The following is a 19,662-nucleotide window of genomic DNA, read 5'->3' as shown; positions in this document are numbered from 1 at the left end:
TTTCTGTGTTCCTGGGCATGCACAAATTTCTGAGCATCTTTCCATCACAAAGAAAAATTATGAACATTACTTATTGCAATCCACAAGGATCTGCATATCAAGTCAACCAAACATTTGCTTTAGGGGAATGCTTTGTCAGCTATTTACGTGTGGTATTCAGAGTAGTTTCTGAAAGTCATCCTGAAACTTTGTTGTAGGTGAAAGTAAATGTAACTAATGATAAATTGAAATTATAATTATTCATTTGTGTTCCTAAAGGAAACGAAGGCAACTTTTCTTTAGATTGCATTCACAGTTTAATAAAAAAGTTTATTCATATTTCAGGAGGCAATATGGAGTTATTTATATGCAAATACATTTATTATTAAATTTGGGCAGCTACCAATACATTCAGGAGCTGTTTTTAAATTATAAATGTGTTTTGTGAAATAAAGAGAAGTTTGTGTCTGTGCACTCCCATTTCCATTAGCCACTGATTTAGTCTATTTACTGTGAGTTCCAAGAGAGAACATCAGCTTGAATAGCTTAATTTAGTTAAGTTCTCCTAAAACAAGGTAAAAATGCACATTTAAGGGAAATATAGAAGTATTTCTCTGAGTTTTATAGCCCATGTAAGAGTTTCAAAGTTTGTTGCTCTGAAATATATTTCACACTGTGAATCAATAATGCAATATCTGGTTAGGATGATCACAGTTGTTCATTCCCTGTGTATTTCTCACCAGATATGTTCCAAGTCTTGTTCTTGTTGCTCTCTATTCTAGCTGGATATGAAATTTTTAATGTGTTCCCTTCATCACTGATGGAATTGCATTGTGTTGATCACATTTAATTCTAATAAAATCCACTGAAATAAATTATTTGCTTTAACATTTTATGCTAAGCAGTTTTAATTAAGAAATTAGCAGACGTATGAGAGACAATATTTTTTAGTAGTCCAGGAAGAGTTTTTGAAATATATCCACATATCTTACTGGAAGAGAGTTTGTCCTCCTTGCCTGGTATTATTGCCTAGATTGAATAGTGGACCCTTTTTCCCATTTGGGAATATAAACCTCTCATTTTGGCTCTGGCTTTTTGCTGAGCAGGATTATCAGGAAAGCTTGGACTGAGATTCTGCAAGAATTGCCACCAATGCCTATTTCATCAGCACGAATCCTCAGTCCTGTTGTTCCTGAAGTTGTCACTGGCGTTGATGTGTTAGATCCCTCACTTGTACAAGTCATCTGAGGATCTGGTCTAAGGATATTTCTGGGAAACGTAGATTCAGGGTCATAGATTCTTGTCTGGGGCTGAACCAGATACGTTGTTAAAAGCAAGGCATCATTTAAAAAAATAAAGACATTTAAAATCACCATCTAAATGATGAGATGAGAAAGGATTGTGAATTCTGGCAGGCTGAACATTAAACAACAATAAAAGTGGCTGAAAAAGATTTGCAAAAGGCGTTAAGTCAGTAATAAACTCACTTTAAAAAAAATCATGACTAGGAAGCACCTGAAGGGAAAAAAATCTTGATTTCACATATGCAGTGATAAACTTTGATCTGCCTATGACTTCTCAAGAAGGAAATCATGGTGTTGTAAAAGAAAATTTCATGAAAACATTTTCTCGATATACAGAAAAGGTAAAGAAGACCAAGTGATTGAGTTACATTGTACACAAGAGCCAGATTAATGTGGCACAAATATTTTTTAAAAATCTGGTAAAATATTTGGTTTTCCTCTCTTAAAGCATTTAATGAACAGTAACATTAATATTTCACTCTAATATATATCCTCTCTTATTTTTGACCTCAGAGAAATTATGTTTTCGTTCCTAGTAATTTGAATTTGTAATATTCTCTTTTTGCAGGGAAAGCCGGGATCTCCCGGGTCCCCAGGGATGCCAGGGGAACCTGTAAGTACAGATTTGAGTTCTGGACTCTGAAGATAATACACAAATATTTCAAACACTGAATGCAAGATTTTACATGCAGATGTATATGTGTGTTTTCTTCTTCCTTAGGGTGAAAGAGGACCTATAGGAGATATAGGCTTCCCTGGGCCAGAAGGGCCACAAGGAATACCAGTAAGCAATTTTATACTGAATGCATCTTAGTTTATCAGAAGTTACAAAAGAAATGAGATTACATCCTGCTTTGTGTTAGGCTAGGTAACATCTGAAGAACACTTAGAGCTACAGTACTCAATATTAACCATCCAGTCAAGAATTCCTGGTATTATGGTTAATAGTTAATGTTACTGAGATGTTGCCTTTAGAGGTCTTACAAGGGTCCTTTGGATCCTGTTGACATAAAGGGTCCTCTCATATTTTTTTCAGAGGGAGAATATTAACCCAGACACTCAAGACAGTCTATAAAGGATGGGGTGACAAAATACATCCTCAGTTTCAGTTTAGATAGGGAAGCGTTCATGACTCCGAATAAACTTTGTAACTCTTCTGTATGAAGGTGATGCAACACTGCAACTGAAGCATTTACTGTTCACTTAGGATATGTCTGATCTGACCTCTTGATTTAATAAAAGCGTGACAGCAGTGTAGTCAGCACTGTCTGAGCTGGTTTAAAACAGCCTGGTTTGTATTCTAGAAGTGGTTCAGCTAGGATAGCGCAGAACTCACTACCCCTCCCAAAGCTTGGTGTTTTGGGGACAAGCATGAGAAGCAGACCATTTCAGTTTGTCAGCATGTCTCCACGTTACACTTCTGTCTTGAAAGAAGAGACAATTTCTGTAACTTTGGCAGCAAATTGGCCCAAGGTGCCTAATCTGTGCAAAACCCCACTTTGCAGTATGGGAGGGAAGGAAATATTCGTGATGTCTTTACTCATGCAAGTCCTTCTTTCTCACTCAGTGAAACAGCAGTGGGTTTGCTGATATGCAGATCCATGTATATCCTAGTACATTGAACAGTGCCAGGGCATTTATCTTGTAATTATGTGGCATTGTGCAATTGTTAACATACTCTCTGACATTATTTTGGCCCACGCCAACTAGGACTCTCAGACAATGCTGCATTCCAGTTTGGGGGGTAACGTGGGCCTGGGAGCGTTTCCCAGGTGGTATGAATAAGACCACCCTCTTTTGGCAAGGAAATAATGTTTAGCCCAGGAGGCTGAAGCTGTGCTGTGCCACAAATCCTAAGGACCAAAGAATGGATCTGGCCACTTACTATCAAGGCATAATCTCTGTAACAGCAGAAGGGTAATAGGGTATCAGGGCTAATATCTAGAATAAGAGAAATCTCTTCTATGGTTGTGTAGTGACTAGCGGGGACTGGAAAAGTGCATGTACAGTTCCATATTCCACACTTGCAGACTTTCCATGTAACTTGTCAATTAAAGTTGTGTGCTCATTAAAGCTGATGCACATCTTGATGCTGAAGATTTTTTTTTTGCTCTGCTCTCAGCTCAAATTTAGTGTGCTTGCAGTTCAGTATCACCCTGAGCTCTGATATTTCACGTCTCAGCTATTTGTATTTCTATATTGTAACCACACAAACTGCTGCCTCTGCAGCTTCAGAATATGTACTGATACTAGCACTAAACATTGAGTTTTAACCTTTATATTTTTAAAATGCATATCCATAATCGTATTTATTCAAAAATTGTGGTGTGTTTTTTTTTTTTTTTTATAGGGAATCAATGGAAAAGATGGATTGCCAGGTCCTCCGGTAGGAAAACATGCTTTTGCATACTAGTGTATTTTATTCTTCACAGATACCATAGCTGTTAATCCTAGGCAGTTGCTTTCAGTTCTGCTAACAGATGAATATACAAAAAAGCCTTTAAGTTATATGTTTATCTTTTTTCAAAAACAATTTTTCCAGGGTGCTGTGGGGAGACCAGGAGACAGAGGACCCAAAGGAGAACGTGTAAGTCCCTTGTTTTAATAACATTTTTTCTTTTTACTGAGCATCTAAGCACCTCATCAGCGCATATTTTACAGGCAAAACCAATTTCTCTGTGAACTTCAAGCAGTCTCTTAGACAACTAAGAGGTTAAGTCCTAGGAATTAGAACTGAATTGCTTCTGCATTTAGAGGAAAACCACGTTTTATAGACTTCGTAACACAGTTGGCCTGGACAGTGTAAATTGATCAATAGATTGAAAGTTAGAAAGTAGCTAATCCCGTTGTGATGCTGTCAGACTTTGCAAGAGCTATAAAGCTTGCCCTATCATCATCCCTGGAATCTTTGTATGTCACAAACACAAATCATGGTTCATATAAGAGAAGGTTGTTTCATTTAGGCAGCAGGAATGCCAAAGCAATACTTCACTGCTTCCCAAAATGTGTAGACAGTTCTGTTCATGGTAACAAGATCGTGGTGGACAGGAATCATTACAGGAGGTGAGGCATGACCTTTATTTTGCTAGAGCAAAGCAAATCCTAGAGCATACTTTGCTCCTGTTAAAACGTTGCTAAAGCCCTGATGTCCTAATCCAATTGATACCACATTTATTTGATGAATCGGAAAAGCACCTCCCCATGTAATCTGGAAAAGGAAATGCTGCTTTATGACACTGAGGAGACATGAGGTTTTAACCATTATTACAGTAATTGTCCCTTACAAAAATTTAACAGTTTGCAATGTTCTGTTTCTGCCTTTAAGGACACAAATAAAATGTAAGAACCTTCTTATTGTACCACCTACTGTGTACTGCATTACACTGCTCAGCCTTGACCCTTCTCAGTGTCAGCGTGTCTGAATGCCCTGCAAATAGGACTGTACACATACAACCAGAAGAGGAGGCTGGACCTGTAAGCGCATGACCTTGAAACATACTGACAGGGAGGAGATGTTGAAAAACTCTGTGAGAGACAGAGAGACAGTCTTAGCTTGCTTCATCAGAGTGAAACTTCAGAAGCTTCAGGGTAAGAGAAGAGGGTGTATTTATTCCAGTCTCATTGGTGACAGAGTACATACATACACACATGTACATGTAGCTATAGATGTAAATATGGATATATGCTTGCTCTCAGAGAGGTCACAGATGCCTGAATCTGCTCTCACTTCTGGGATCACTGACAAACATGTCATGATCTAGCTCTCTCTGTACAGAGTAAAATGAATACATATATATATACACACGCACATACATATATATACTCAAAAAGAAAGGAAATGTATAGATACCTGTTAAAGAATAAATCTATTTCCTGAAGTATTTTTGTCTCAAGTGATAATCAAATTCTCTCACAACCTTTTATAACAGGAAAGTTATAAATATGCCCTATGTAGTATCTGAATACAGTTTTCAGAAAGCTGTCAGTTGTTCCTCACAGTTCTGCAGGAAAAGAAAAGGTTTGTTGAAAACAAGGGGAGATCTGCCTAAGAAATAACAGCAAAATACACAGCTGTCATCTGCATCTCGGGTAAGAGATCAGTGGGGGAGTTGGAGTTGATTTTTTTTTTCCTCTGGATCAGGTATTACAGACCTGCATCTGTGAGAGATTGCAATGATTACAGAAAATAACACAAAGTCAAGGTTTTCTTGCAGCCATTATTATTACTGCTGTACAGCGTACTCCTTCAGTTTGAGACCAGCTGTTGCAATTACAGAAAAGAGAAGCATCAATATTGGAAGGACAGAATAAAACTCTTGAGGTTTTCATGTCTAATATAATTATATCCTTGTAGAATCCGTTTTAAGAAGGAAGAAGTCACCTGGGCTGAAATACTCTTATACATCCTTTGGGTGACTAAACACTGCTGTTATTACTGCTTTATAAACTGAGTGACAAACCAGTTGAAAACATGATTTATACCAATCAGAAATACGCCTTTCAAGTAATTTCAAGAACAGATTAAAGTACTGGTGGCTGGCTCATTTATTGCTATTATCTGTGCACCTTGATCACAGACTGGGAGCCTGCTGGACTAGAACATGTAGAAACTCAGGCAAAACAGTAGCTCCTTCTGCACAGAATTTAGTACCAGATTAAATGCAAGAGATGGGAGAACACTAGAAAGGAGGAGGACTTGAATAAATCAGCACTGTAGGCAGAGATGACAAAACGCAAATGTCCTACCCTGTTTTAGTGAAGGAGAGTTTAAAGAGGAATCTGGAGGAAGAGATGACCTAGTTTTGTGAATTTTTACAAGGAGCTTCTTCCAAACACAAAGAAGACACTGGAGGCAGTTAAAAAAATGCTTGTTTGAAAAGTGGCTCTAGTATTTGATCTGCCTCCTGCACATTGACAGCCTGTAAAATGGGAATTGTTTAGAAGAAAAGCAATTCCAGGATGAGCTTCACACTGCCATAGCACCACGCTCTTAGAGAAACCTGCATTTTTCTTTATTTCTGGTAGAATAGCTATCCATACCTACTCTGCCGGGTTATAAACCTGAGAAATTATATATGTATATTTATGCCTTAAATACATTTTTAATGAAGGCTTCTTGTAAGTATAGTAATCTTCAGAGAGCTTTTTTTATCTATGTGGGTACATGCATGTGTGTGTGGTCTCATTTGAAAGCACTATCAGACAAAATGATGTGTTCAGTGGCTCGCTATACTGGACTTCAATCTCCAAAAAAGTGACTAAAGTAAAAGTTACGTTAAAGGCCATACCTCTTTCAAGTTTTACAATAACATGTGGTAGAACAGGAGTTGTTCTTCAATTTTATAATATTTCAGGTTGCTATGAGTGAAGCAGGAGATGGAGGTTGGATGCAAAAACTTTGTTAAGGCCAGGAAAGAGCCTCTTCCTTGCAGACTACAAAAGTTCTGCTTCTCAGTCAGAATTCTTCCTCTGCCCTGAATTTCTCAAGGTGTTGCAGTACACATCCTGATACAACTGTGCAGGGCAGAACACTTTTTCCTATAAATCTTAAAATTTATAGAAACCTGAAAAGGTAAACCTCTTCCATCAGAATATTATTATTCCAGTTCCCCCAATGCACATACGCTCCCTTTCCTGCTCCCATCAACTGTTGAAAATTTGAGAGTCTTTGACAAGGGTTACAGGTGTCTTTTGTATATCACATCATATCTTGTCTTTTTTCTACTGAATAGCTAAATAGCTGTATGTTTGTTGGAAATCATTCATACGCTGCATATTTAGAGTTTTGCCCAAAGTATTAATGCCCAGAAGCTAAAACTGGAAATCAGATGTCTGCAGTATTGACAGGATAGGTCTTTTAAGAGAAACAGAATAAACATAATCACATGGAGATTGTTTCCATGTCACACTGACTTCCCTGACTATGTGATCATGTTAGCAGTTTGACAGATTGTATCGGGTTTATGTGGCAAGATTTTGGTAACAGGGGGGATGCAGGGGTGTCCTCTATGAGAAGACACTAGGAGCTGCCCCCATGTCAGAGCCAATTCCAGCCAGCTCCAAGACAGACCTGCTGCTGGCCAAAGCTGAGCCCATGAGTGACGTTTGTACTTCCTGTGTGATAGAAAGGGTAAAAAATGCTGTGCAACATCTGGGAGAGAGGAGTAGGAATATGTGAGAGAAACAACTCTGCAGACACCAAGGTTGGTGAAGAAGGAGCAGAGGAGGTGCTCCAGGCACTGCAGCAGAGATTCTCCTGCAGCCTGTGGAGAAGATCATGCTGAAGCAGGCTGTCCCCCTGCAGTCTATGGAGGACCATGGTGGAGCAGATATCCACCTGCAGCTCGTGGAGCTGCTGGAGGAGGTGGATGTGCCCTGAAGGAAGCTGCAGCCCATGGAGAGCCCACACTGGAGCAGGCTCCTGGCAGGACCTGCGGCCCATGGAGAGGAGCCCACACAGGAGCTGGTTTTCAGGCAGGAACTGTGTCCCATGGGGGACCCACACTGGAGTAGTCCATTCATAGAATCATAGAATCGTTTAGGTTGGAAAAGACCTTTAAGATCATCCAGTCCAACCATTGACCTACACTACCAAATCTACTCTAAGCCAATCAAGGCTTCAGTCATGAAGGACTGTATCCTATGGGAAGGACCCCATGCTGGAGCAGGAGAAGAATGTGAGAAGGAAGGAGCAGCAGAGATGAAGTGTTAAGGACTGACTGCAACCCCCATTCCCCATCCCCCTGCACCACTTGGCAGGAGGAGGTGGAGGAGTGAGGAGTGAAGCTGAGCCTGGGAAGAAGCGGGGTGGGTCAAGGAGAAGGTCTCACTATCCTGCTGGGTTATTAATTTGCAATACATTAATCTTCCTCAAGTTCAGTCTGGTTTCCCCTGATGGTAATTAGTGAGTGATCTCCCTGTCCTTATCTTGACTCACAAGCTTTTAATCTCATTTTCTCCCCCTGTCTTGTTGAGGAGGGAGAGTAAGAGAGCAGCTGGGTGGGTACCTGGCAGTCAGCCAAGGTCAACCCACCACAGAGCTTAAAATTATAGGTGTGAGATGATGAGGTCTCAGATTTTGACCCTTGGGTGTTTTTCTTGTGGTAGACTTTCAGAGTTTAGCGCCTCTGCACTCTTACTGAGGGCAATTTAATCTCCAGTTGGGAACGCGTTATGGTTTGAGTTAATGCAGTAAAACATCACAAGTTACAGTGGTCTTTGTAGTGAAGCTTAGTTACAGTCAGTAATAAGCTCTAACTCACTGGAAATCATATAGATTGGAGGACAGATAGGTGATTAAAATGTTATATAACCACCTACTTGAAATCCTTACCTTCCTTCCTTTCTTTTTCAGTCTTTACACGTCATGTTAATATGACTTAAGAATACAACTACACTTTTATTGGTTTATCAGTCAATGATGTTTCAGATCTGAATACAGTTTACCAGCACTTGCTGTAGGTTAAGAATGCAATTAATTCCATTCATTCACCCTTCATAAATGTAGATTCTGGATTTATCTAGTAATGATGTAGTCAATTCTTGATGCTGTTTGCTGCTTATGGTGGAGCCTAACATTAACTTAAGTGATGTAGCAAGGGCAGTCAGTGACCCTGAAGAACTGCCAGCTGTTCATTAACAATCTGAATGTGTGACTTGCAGCACTCTGCTCCACAGCTGTAGTTCAGTGAACTAATAGCTAATACATTAAGTCACTCTAAAAGATTTAATTCCTCATAAATAAATTTAAATGCCATCTCAGCCATGATGGAAGCTGTTGCTGGCCAGAACATTGACCTTTAATTTATTTTGTTTGCAAGGGATTCACTTGTTATGAACGGATTTGTGTATCAACTGAAATTTTGTGTACATGCAGAAATAAAATATTAGGCTTCAAGGGAAAGTTACAGAAAAAAGCGTGATGCCTTGTGTCTGGGAGAATTTGAGCACCTTAATTCTACCTGTGCCATATTTGGCATTTCTAGATGCTCATATAAGGGCTATAAACTTTCTGCACCCAAGTTCTCTCCTTGGAAAGCGGGTTACAGAGTCAAGCTATTTTTTTCTGTCATTGACTTCAACATTAAAAGTGTAAGAAAACAAAACGTTACTTGCTGTGTTTTCAGAGATAAGGGTTAGCCTGTAAGATCAGCTTCCCTGCATGACTCATAAAATCTATTTCTGAACAGGAAAGAATTTTCTCTTTAGCATTCTTGGGTGACCTTTCCTTGTTTGTTTCACTGTGTGCAATGGATTTCTTTCTGCTTTTATTTTACACAGGGAGATCAGGGTATTCCAGGGGACAAAGGTCCACAAGGTGAACGAGGGAAACCTGGCCCATCAGGAGAAAAAGGGGATGTGGGTCCTATTGGGCCACCAGGAGACAGAGGCTATCCAGGATCACCAGGTCATCAAGGTCCCCCGGGTTCACCAGGACCCCCAGGGTTTCCAGTAAGTAAATACAAGTTTTCCTTGGTTGCTTGTGAATTCAGACATCTGACGTGAAGGTAGCATGTGCTGAGCAGTGGAAATTCAACCAAACAATATCACAGTATCAGAAAAACTAAGATATGTCTGAGATAATTTCAGTGTTCAGTTAAGAGGTGAAAAAAATATACCCGGGTGATCAAGCAGTTATTTTTAATTTTTTTTTTAAACATGTGCTATGGATAAACTTTAATTATTTATTTCTTTAGCTCCTGACGAATGAATATGGCTACTCAATACTGTTAATTTTCAAGTTTTTCATAAGATTAAGAGCTAAAGTGTAAGTCTTTGCAATTGAGAAAGGAAATGAGACAGACAAAAATGATTATCAATAAAAGGGAAATCAGCATTTCAAAAGACAATGAAATGCTGCCTGTCAGCTGTAGGTATCTTGGTTTGTCACAGGCACACATTCATGTTATGGGTTCTTTTTATCCTCAGTCAGGTAGGGTAAAGCTCTAAAAAACGTTTCCAGTGAAGTTATTGGTCCTGTAGTGCAGTTTTAGTTAGTCAACTGTGCATCAAAGTGGTTAGTCCCTAGAGGGGGTGAGAAGTTGGGAAATGCTATGCAAAAGGCAAGTAAAGCATAGCAGTGTCACTGGACATCCTTACTGTCTTATGCAAATTAATTTCCATACACATAACATGCTGATCATCTTGACAGTTGGGAGTGCCTCTTCCACTTCTTAGTATTAGTGGTCTTTATAATATTATAATGTATTTGCAATAAAGTGGCCTTTGCAGTTAAGTAAATAACACAAATATATTAACGTATTTATTTTTCAGTGAAAGCTTTACATTTTTAATGGTAATTTCAGCATTTTTTTATTTTTGTAGCATTATAAAGTGCCCTCTGTATGTTTCTTCTGATACATATCACCTTTTTTTGTCCTCATCAGGCTGATGCAGTTTCACTTGAAGAAATTAAAAAATATATCAAACAAGAGGTTCTTAAGGTTTTTGAAGGTAAGAAAATGAAGTATTATACAACTAAACATAAATCTAAAATGCTGTTCTAAATGTTTTACATCCCTATAGCCTTTATATACATTTCTTCACGTCGTCTAACTTATATTGGACTTAGCAGCTGCCTTGTTGTCTACTTAATATAATCATGTTCAAACAATCATAGATTTGTTGTAACATATCTGTTAACTAGAGTATTTCCTTATGTAAAAGATTAGCATTAGAAGGTAGTTTGCTTAAAATCATAATAGCAAATATATATATGTATCATTGTAGATACATATATGTATCATATTATACCATCTTCTGGCACAGTTTTAGGCAAGTACCAGACTCAGCCAAGGCCTTTGTACCATGTAAGCTTTCTTAGGTGTGTCCTTACTCTGAAAAGGAAATATTTTTCTTCCCCAGCGTTTTCTTAGTCAGGGTTGAAAAGCTGTGACTCAAGTAGGTGTCTGAAACAAGCTTCTGCTCAAACACCTCTTAACAGTAGCTTCTCTTCAATTGCGGAATGCATTTCTTACGTCTGCAATATGCTTAGCTATATTGTCATTAATATTTGTGGTTATAAAACATTTTGACTTTCAGGGATAAAAGAAATTTTATAAAGCTTGGGACTTCTTAAACTGTTCAGGCAGTTTTTCACTTTATACCAAGGCTAACATTTTGTCTATTTTCATCCTTCCCCAGACTGCTACCCCTTAGGAGTTCAGCCTACTATGTATTTCAAGAACAGTTTGTTGGCTGAAGTTACTTCCTTTTCCCATTCAAATGGAATGGTAACAAGTATTTAGGCTATTCCTATAAAGAAATTATTAAAAGGTGTCCTGCCTACAGGGAATATTGGGTTTTGTCTTTATAGCTATTCCTTTTTCTACACCTTACTAGTGTTCCCACAGATCATCTGGTTTTGGCTTTGTTTCACTTTGCCTATTTTCTATCACCTTGCTTATTTTTTGATACCCGCTCTTCTCTGTACTCTAATTTTTTTCTTAAATCTTAAAACTCCACCACAGTAAATACCTGCTAAATTTTGGAATGCTTAGTTAAGTTTTTTAATCCGGTATAAATGAGACAGATTCAAGGTTAGTACCTATTTTGTCTACCTCTAAGGAACACTAAAATTACCAAGTGGACTTTATTCCACCAGCATGAACAGTTTGTGCTGAAATCTCTGCAATTAATAATGTTTGTTGAGCACTTACAGGTTTTTTCCCAACTGTTTTCAGGGTTTCAGCACATTCCAAGAACTGCTGGCAGTCTTTAAGCTCTACTTTGCAATTTAATATGAGTTACAAACATATAGGTAGCCCTTCATAGGAGTGTTAAGTAGTAATTATTCTGTGTTCATGTATTTTAAGTACTTCCATGAACAGGAGTCAGAAGTCATTTGAAATACTGGATTACAGTAGCAAAAGAGAGTAGTAATAGAAACCTTAGTACAAATTTGTTCAGATTATTTCAAAGGGTGAAGACTCAGACATGAGTCTGAGTTGGACCTGAAGGCCTCAGTACTTATAGGTGCATTTAATACCTTGACATCTAGAAAGATTAAACACCTTACTTCCAGGAACTTACTTTAGCTAGGGCTTTGGGATTTATTTATTTTCACATATTTTGCTAGCAGATTTCTTACCCACTTTTTCTTGTGTCCCTTTATTAATGAAGAAAGGATGGCTCAGTTTGTATCCCAGCTGAAGCTGCCTGCTGCAATGCTTGCCTCCCAAGCTCATGGAAAACCAGGGCCCCCAGGAAAAGATGGGTTACCAGGGCCACCAGGAAAGGATGGTTTGCCCGGGCCACCAGGAGAACGTGGAATTCAAGGTAGGAATTCCAAAAAATGTTCCTGTGAATTGTATCTTGAAATCCTTATACACTTGCTAATGATTATTAAATAAGCCAGGATTACCTATCTAGCTTCCTAATGATTAACTTTTAAAACTGTACTTATGTTTTTCCAGACTAGATCTAAATATTAACCCATAGTACATGTGTGGATTTTACTGATTAAAAACTCCTAATCAGTGCATTTTATTCTAATAAGTGATGAAGTTAATTACTGACAGATATCTAGACTACTGTAGCAGTTATTTTTTCTCCAAAATACTTTAACAAGGAAGAAAAACTATGCCAGCACTCTAATGTAGCTATTTAGACCCTGTTCCGTATTGAGAGACCATCTTATTTAAGAAACAAGATTTGATCTCCAAGTCTGAGTGCTCTCAGCTCTGATCCTGAGACAACGCAAGGGAGGAAAAACTGAAGGCAAATATTATTCTTTAAGAAGCAGGGAGAACTGAAATGTTACCACATGAATTCTTCTTACAGTGAAGTAATCTATTTTCTTTAATCAGTTTCAGAGTAATCAGCTTTTCACTATATCCCAAATGGTAGTTTGCACATTGCAATGCATTTGGACAGTATAGGACTCTCGTTTCACTGAACTGTCTGTCACTGCAAAATTAGCTTCAAGGGATCCAGGCTCATTGTAGCTGTGCTCTACTGTAGAGTCAGCCTCTCGGAGATTAAAAGGAAGAGGAGAACAGAATAAAAGGAAAAAAGAATTTATCAATGAATAATATTTTGTGGGTGGGTAATATGTAATTTGCAGTTTATCTGTAGGTAGTTCTTTATTATCTTTTGTTAGTTTGGTCTGCTCTGGAGTCAGAGCAAGTCAGACTGGAATGAAGAACAGGAGAGCAAAGCTGAAGATGTGTGGATCCTAAAGCTATCAGAAGAATAAAGACTTACTAACATTGATAAGCGCAAACCCCTGACAGAAGCTTGAAAAATGTGATGAGCTCAGAATGAGAAGAACAAGAATAAAGGATCAAGGAAAACAATAGAAGGTTTAGAATCTTACAACACTGACTTCATCATTACCTAAATATTCAGATCACTGTAAACAGTCAACTTCAATGTCAGTGCCAGATTGTGCAATGATGATGTATGTGGTGGATAGTCTCAGATGCTTCTGGGAAGTGGAACGTTGTACTAGGCTTCATTTCCAGCTAGTGAGCATCAAGAGTAAAGATGATAGCTATGCTTGAAAAAAAAAAATAAAGCTGCTTTTTCATGCTTTACGCTTAAGTAAAAGTAGTGCCCCATGTACGCAGGATTTCCATTTATTTTACTGATATGGTCAATATTCTTTATTGATTAGTAAAAGGTAAGCTAAGTGAGAAGCATTTACTTCTCTATCAAAAAATATATGAAATTATACTTCCAAGGAAAGAAAACAAAAACTTTGTCTTGCTTCCTTTTTACACTCTGAGTAAGAGCTAGTCCCGTGAGAGAAGCACACTTACAAATACCCTTCATGCCTTTCCCAGTTGTGCCTGTGCGTGTTATTGTTTTGTGCCAACAGTAAACAGAAATTCAAATCTCTGAGCAGACTGAAAAGTATTCTTCCGTATTCCAGTGTATTTTCAGCCATAAAAGACATAGTGGACAAGACTTCTTCAAGAAGCATGTTACGTGCATGTGTGGCTGAGACCATCAAGGTAGCATGCTGTGTGCGTGTACGCCCAAGTCATAATATGCATTGGAGAGGGTATTTGGTATTGACTGCCGGATATTCCTTATTATAATTCTCACTTGGTTGTAGCCCAAATTGCTGACTCCCACATTTTGCTGTGTACAGTAATATGCATTTGGGCTGGCAGAATGAAACAGTGGCTTGTCCCGTACAGCCAGTGAAAAGAAGGAGATATTGTTGGAGAGCAATTAACAGGACCTCTACAAACACCTCCAGAGCGGTTTGCGATGCTGTGCACTGAGCAGAGAGCCTGCTAGAGCCCGCCAGTGGAAAGGGCAGCACTCGCCATGTGCCCAAGGAGGTGTTTAACCTCTGGCTTCGCAGGGGTCCCTCTGTACGCCTCCAGCGTGGTGCCCATTCCCCCGGGAACCCGCCTGGCCTGGCCAGATTCCACCAGAGCCTCCTTCTGCACAGCACACCGATAGGTAGGGGGTTACTCCCAGAGGCGGAAACCATAGATACTAACTTTTGGAAGTGTAGGCAGGGTCTTCAAAAAGTGTATTTAAGGAATTGCTAGACTCTTGGGCATCGAGTCATTCATTTCTAATGAAGTCCAGAATTGTTACATGCTGGTCTTCAGCAAGTTTGCTCATAGTATACGTCAGGTACTTCCCAGTGGTTCAGCTACAATAATTTTGATTTTATACAGTGGTCTCAGTAAAAATATAGAATGCAAACAAAAAACAACAAAGAATTGCAACATAAATTATGAAATACGCAATTTGTATTTAAACACACTTCGTATAATAGTGATTGGAAGATTTTTTTCTTTTTTTCATTTTAAAAAATAACCTATGGCATATGCACCAGCAAGCTGATACTGTGAGGCAGCGTTACAAGTGAAATGTACAGCATCTGCTTAAGGGGGAGCAGAGGAACTTGTGTACTCTGTATGTGTTTTAAAGGATGGTAACGTCTTGTAGTGGAACAGGAGGTTTATTTCAAGACTTTATTGACAAGCTATCGCAATGTCATCCTTTTGCAGTCAGTCAGACTGTCATGTGTTAGAGGATCTAGCTCGATTAATTCCACTGACTTAACTGGATTTTTAAAACTATAACAGAAAGTTAATTTTGGTCCATTATACCAAATTCACCTTGGGATAATTTTGCAATCCAGAGATGCATATTATCCTTTATGTTAATATGACTTGATTTTTTTCTCAATAGAGAAAAGAAGGTTTCATCATAGTTAAACTTCACTGTTTCTGTCAAATTAAGGGGTTTTTATAGGTTCTTATAACTCATGGTAGCCTGGAGGAATCAAGCATCACAATTCAGGGAAGAAAAGTACCACATGATGAATAGTCAAAATTTCTTACCTTTATTGCTGATTTCTGTTGTAAAATTTATATCTCTTATTATTAATTTGCATGGTGGGAGCATCTAGAAACCTTGGCTGACATCAGGAACCCATTGTAGTGGATATTGTCCAGACACGGTCACTCTTCCAAAATAGCTGCACTGCTTTCAAGTGTTACCTCTTGTAAACTGTTCTTTGCTGTGGAGGGTGAAGTTAACCTGGTTTACTTCGATTTTGAAACTCAGTTACTGCCTCTCAACTGAGAGGGCTATAACACACAGAAGGAATTCAGAATACGCACTGGAGGCTGGATGAGAGGGCTTGCTCTTAGCACCCTTCTTGTTGCTTTGCAGGTTTGTTTTTTTTTTTAAGAATACAGAGTATGTGCACAGTAAAATGCAGTGGATACTTCAGTCTCATTGTTCCTTGTTGGGGTAATGTGTTTGCCTCATATTTGTATTAAAGAACCTCAGATTTCTCTAGATACTTGACATGCTAGTTTCAGGTGCTGCATTATCCATGCGGATGGAAGAGGGTCTCCATGATGTAGGTGGAATGCCTTTTGGAGCTGTTTAAATGAGAGAACTTTTTAGCTCTGAGTTCTTAGACATGAACTTGTGTCATTTCCAAGTAGAGCTGAGGGTGTTGCGGTAGCGAGGCTTCTGACCGTGATGTTTGTGGAGAGCACCAAACCAAGAGCTGTATTTTAGCTATTACCACTCATCTATGAGCAGGAGAAAGCTTATCTGTTTGAACACATACTTGCTACATACTGCTACCAAGTGTTTACCATACTACCCACGTTGGGTACATGTTTACATACCACAATTTTTGGGTTGCAGAAATCACAACAAAACTTCTGGAACCTGAGTGAAAGGCTTTGCTAAAGCAGCCGGCTTTTGAATTAAGCAGGTTTCTCTTACTGGAATTGTAATTTCACCAGTAAAAATAGGCAGCATCTTATGTGTGCCTTTATGTTAAAAACAATAAATCAAAATCTGATTTATGTGTATGGTAATATTTTCCTTTGTCTATGTATGAGTTTGTCACTTTAAGCTCAGAGAGAAGGAGATATTATCCTCTAGAAGTATAATCATGGCCCTACTTCTGAGCAAAATATACCTCATTAAAAATCAAGTATTTTCCTGCCAGAATTACACATTACATTGTTCGGATTGTTTACATATAGGCCTGTTTACTAATATGCTTACAACCTGTTAAATAAAGCCTTATTTTTAGAAAAGATATCTGGGAATTTTTGTATTAAACTTCAATGTCAACAGAACTTACCTGCCACTGTGTATAAACTACACCTTTGCATGTATATTCAGATACAGCCAGTAATGTTTTACACTACCCTGGATCATATATTTGCATTGGCAGGCTGCTCTTTGTCTTATTGTGGGTTTTTTTTTTCCTTATTGTCTTGAATTCCAGTGATGTTTACACCATCTTTCAGTCTATCTCAGTCCCTTTTTAATTATGGTGTTGCAGATACCTACAGTAATGGTTATCATGGAGCTTGTAAATGTGATATATCGTAAATGTGATTTCTCTCTTTTCCCCATAACTAAGGAAATGCAAAACAAATGAGTGGCAGCACTGCTTTGTGAAATTACAATTAACTGGGTTTGTAGTGAGAAATGTACTGTAACTATCTATTGTAAATTAAGAAACATAGAGCTATATATAATAAATAGGCAATGTAATAGATCCCGTGGTTGTATGATTGAGCTTCTCAAACAGTAGCAACTGCTATGCGTTACACAAGATTTTCAGAGCAAACCAACTTGATGTAGTTATAAATACGACTGTGATCATTGAAGAGCAAAATCAAGATTCACAACTGAATACAAACACCTGCATATTCCCTCTTCCGAGTCTTTATAGCTTGTGTGCGTATATGCCTTGTACAATTCTGCTTAACACAACTCAGTGACCAGAATGCATGATTAGTATTCAGTTTGTTTCTCCGTGAGCTTTTAAACAGTTGATTTCCTTTTGTTATGTTCTGCATGTGACTCTGCATGCATTTTCTAATGTTTTTGCCTCACTGTAATTTCCTTGTTGGGATGCTGGGAGAAGAGTAAGATAATTGATGCTCTGTTTTGAAACCTAGAATGATTGCAACAGATAATAGACTTTCTACCGAAGTGTATAATGAGCTTGTGTTTAACAGAAAGCTTGAATACTCTGTGTACCGTTCCTACTGCATTGTGTCTGTTGTAACAACCCTGAATTGGAACCCACAGCGCTTACAATAGTTTCCTCCTGGATTCTCCTGTAAAGTACCAGTGTTGCCATAGACTGCAGTACACTGACAAGACAACCTTTGCCATCCATCTGCCCGTGCCCATTACTCTTCATGAGACATCAGGTGGATTGATACCACTATGCTGACTGGTCAGCCGTGACTCTTCTCTTTTAATTCAAACTAAGTTGCAGCTCTTCACAAGAGGAAGCTTATTGTATGGCATACGCGACACTGGAAATTATTATTAGCACCACGCTCTAACCAACTGAGCTAACCAGTTGGACTAGATACACTGGTCCCTGAAGCAGAACATATTTAATTCCAAATGTGACCAGAAGTTGGCAAATTAATCTTCAACATATGTCACTACACGCCAATGTCTGAGGCGTTGGGGAGGGAAGAGGGTTTCCTTATAATGCCTTCTAAAGTAAGGGGTTCTAAAGAGGCAGGTGTCACATTTGTTCCTTCAAAAACGCCTTCATCCCCTGTCCTACATAAATTACGTGGCCTAAATAGAAAAGGTCCATTTGTAGATGGATTCTTAACTTGAAATATTAAGCAAAATGTTATACCGATAGCCATGAGTCCTCTGCTGTAAAGCAGCCAGAGTGTTTCCAACTAGTAAAACGTGTTACAAACAGTTTAAGGAAAAAGAAAGAGGCTGGACATGAGTTGCAGCACCTGAAAGGGGAAAGTCTCGCTCAGTTTGTGGGCTACCAGAGAAGGGCTGGTCAGACTCCAGATGGCCTTTGGGTTGGTGCTTTACATCACTTCATTGAACAGGTAACACTGGAGCGGAATATGCATTTGGTTCTTTATTAGAGGAACTTCAGGAAGGTAACTTGAAATCTTGGGGGAAGGTCCGGCTGCTGAACATAGCAGGAGTCCTCTGGGAGAGGATGCAACAGTTACTGCTAGAAATGCTCACGTTTTCCAGAAGGAACTGACAAACCTAAGAGCTGTCTCAGAAAAAAATACCAATCTCAGGAAAAAAAAAAGTGAGCGTGTGTTTTCCCAATTACATTTCTCTTGATAATTTCCTGTCAACAAGATATATGGAAGATCAGTCTTTATAATAAGAGGACGCTCTTATTTTCATATCTTTATTCTGTGTAGGTTATAGAGGACAGAAAGGGGAAAGAGGCGAACCTGGAATTGGACTGCCCGGTAACCCTGGACCACCCGGCCCTGCAGGTAAAATTCTCCAGATTTATTTCTGCTATTGTTATTTACAAACCAACAGGCTTTTCTCCTGCTTTTCACGCTGGTTTTACACCTGTGCCTTTCCTCCCGAGCTTGGTCGTAGCGTGAGGTCAGACCCGCCTTGCCTTCTCGCGGATGAGCTGGCGTGCAGCTGGCTGTCAGCGGTGAAACGCAGGGCACTGCACGCGCTCTGGCAAGGACTCTGCTAATTGTAGCTTTGTTTTACCAGCTACTGGCCTGCCAGGCCCACCGGGAACGCCAGGCTCACCCGGACCGCAGGGGCCACCTGGACCCAACGGAAGATGCAATCCAGCAGATTGCTATTACCACATATCACAGACTCGGTCACGCACCAGCGGGAAGTAGAAACCCTCTCCCGTAGACCCTTGTGTTCACATTCACTTTTCACTCCTCTCAATAAGATAATTTAATCTTTTTAGATACTTGGTGCATTTTTTTTTTTTCCCCTCGACACTGCGTGGTATGTAGATAATTTATAAGGCACAGAATTGAGCTTTTTCCTATGTTATATGCAGTGTCGTAATTATGAAATGATGACATATACTTTTCAGAGTGCATTCCATGTGTTAAGTTTCTCGTATTTATTTTGCTTAGAGGAGAAAATAGGC

The 19,662-nt window shown here is 39.0% G+C and overlaps 1 protein-coding gene across 1 annotated transcript in view; it reads left to right on the top strand.

The window, feature by feature from the left end:
• COL19A1 (collagen type XIX alpha 1 chain) overlaps window positions 1-19,399 on the top strand; it is a 204,938-nt gene extending 185,539 nt beyond the window's left edge. The window contains exons 41-49 of the mRNA XM_075708001.1: window positions 1,852-1,896; window positions 2,005-2,067; window positions 3,634-3,669; window positions 3,826-3,870; window positions 9,564-9,734; window positions 10,670-10,736; window positions 12,405-12,560; window positions 18,947-19,024; window positions 19,263-19,399. Coding sequence (XP_075564116.1) covers window positions 1,852-1,896; window positions 2,005-2,067; window positions 3,634-3,669; window positions 3,826-3,870; window positions 9,564-9,734; window positions 10,670-10,736; window positions 12,405-12,560; window positions 18,947-19,024; window positions 19,263-19,399 — 798 coding nt within the window. The remainder of the gene's footprint in view (window positions 1-1,851; window positions 1,897-2,004; window positions 2,068-3,633; window positions 3,670-3,825; window positions 3,871-9,563; window positions 9,735-10,669; window positions 10,737-12,404; window positions 12,561-18,946; window positions 19,025-19,262) is intronic.
• Window positions 19,400-19,662: the final 263 nt, after the last annotated feature.

This window comes from Pelecanus crispus, chromosome 3 (genome assembly GCF_030463565.1).
Source record: "Pelecanus crispus isolate bPelCri1 chromosome 3, bPelCri1.pri, whole genome shotgun sequence".
NCBI classification, from domain to species: Eukaryota; Metazoa; Chordata; class Aves; order Pelecaniformes; family Pelecanidae; genus Pelecanus; species Pelecanus crispus.
The sequence above is the reverse complement of the archived record's forward strand: the minus strand, read 5'-3'. Positions and strand labels throughout refer to the sequence as shown.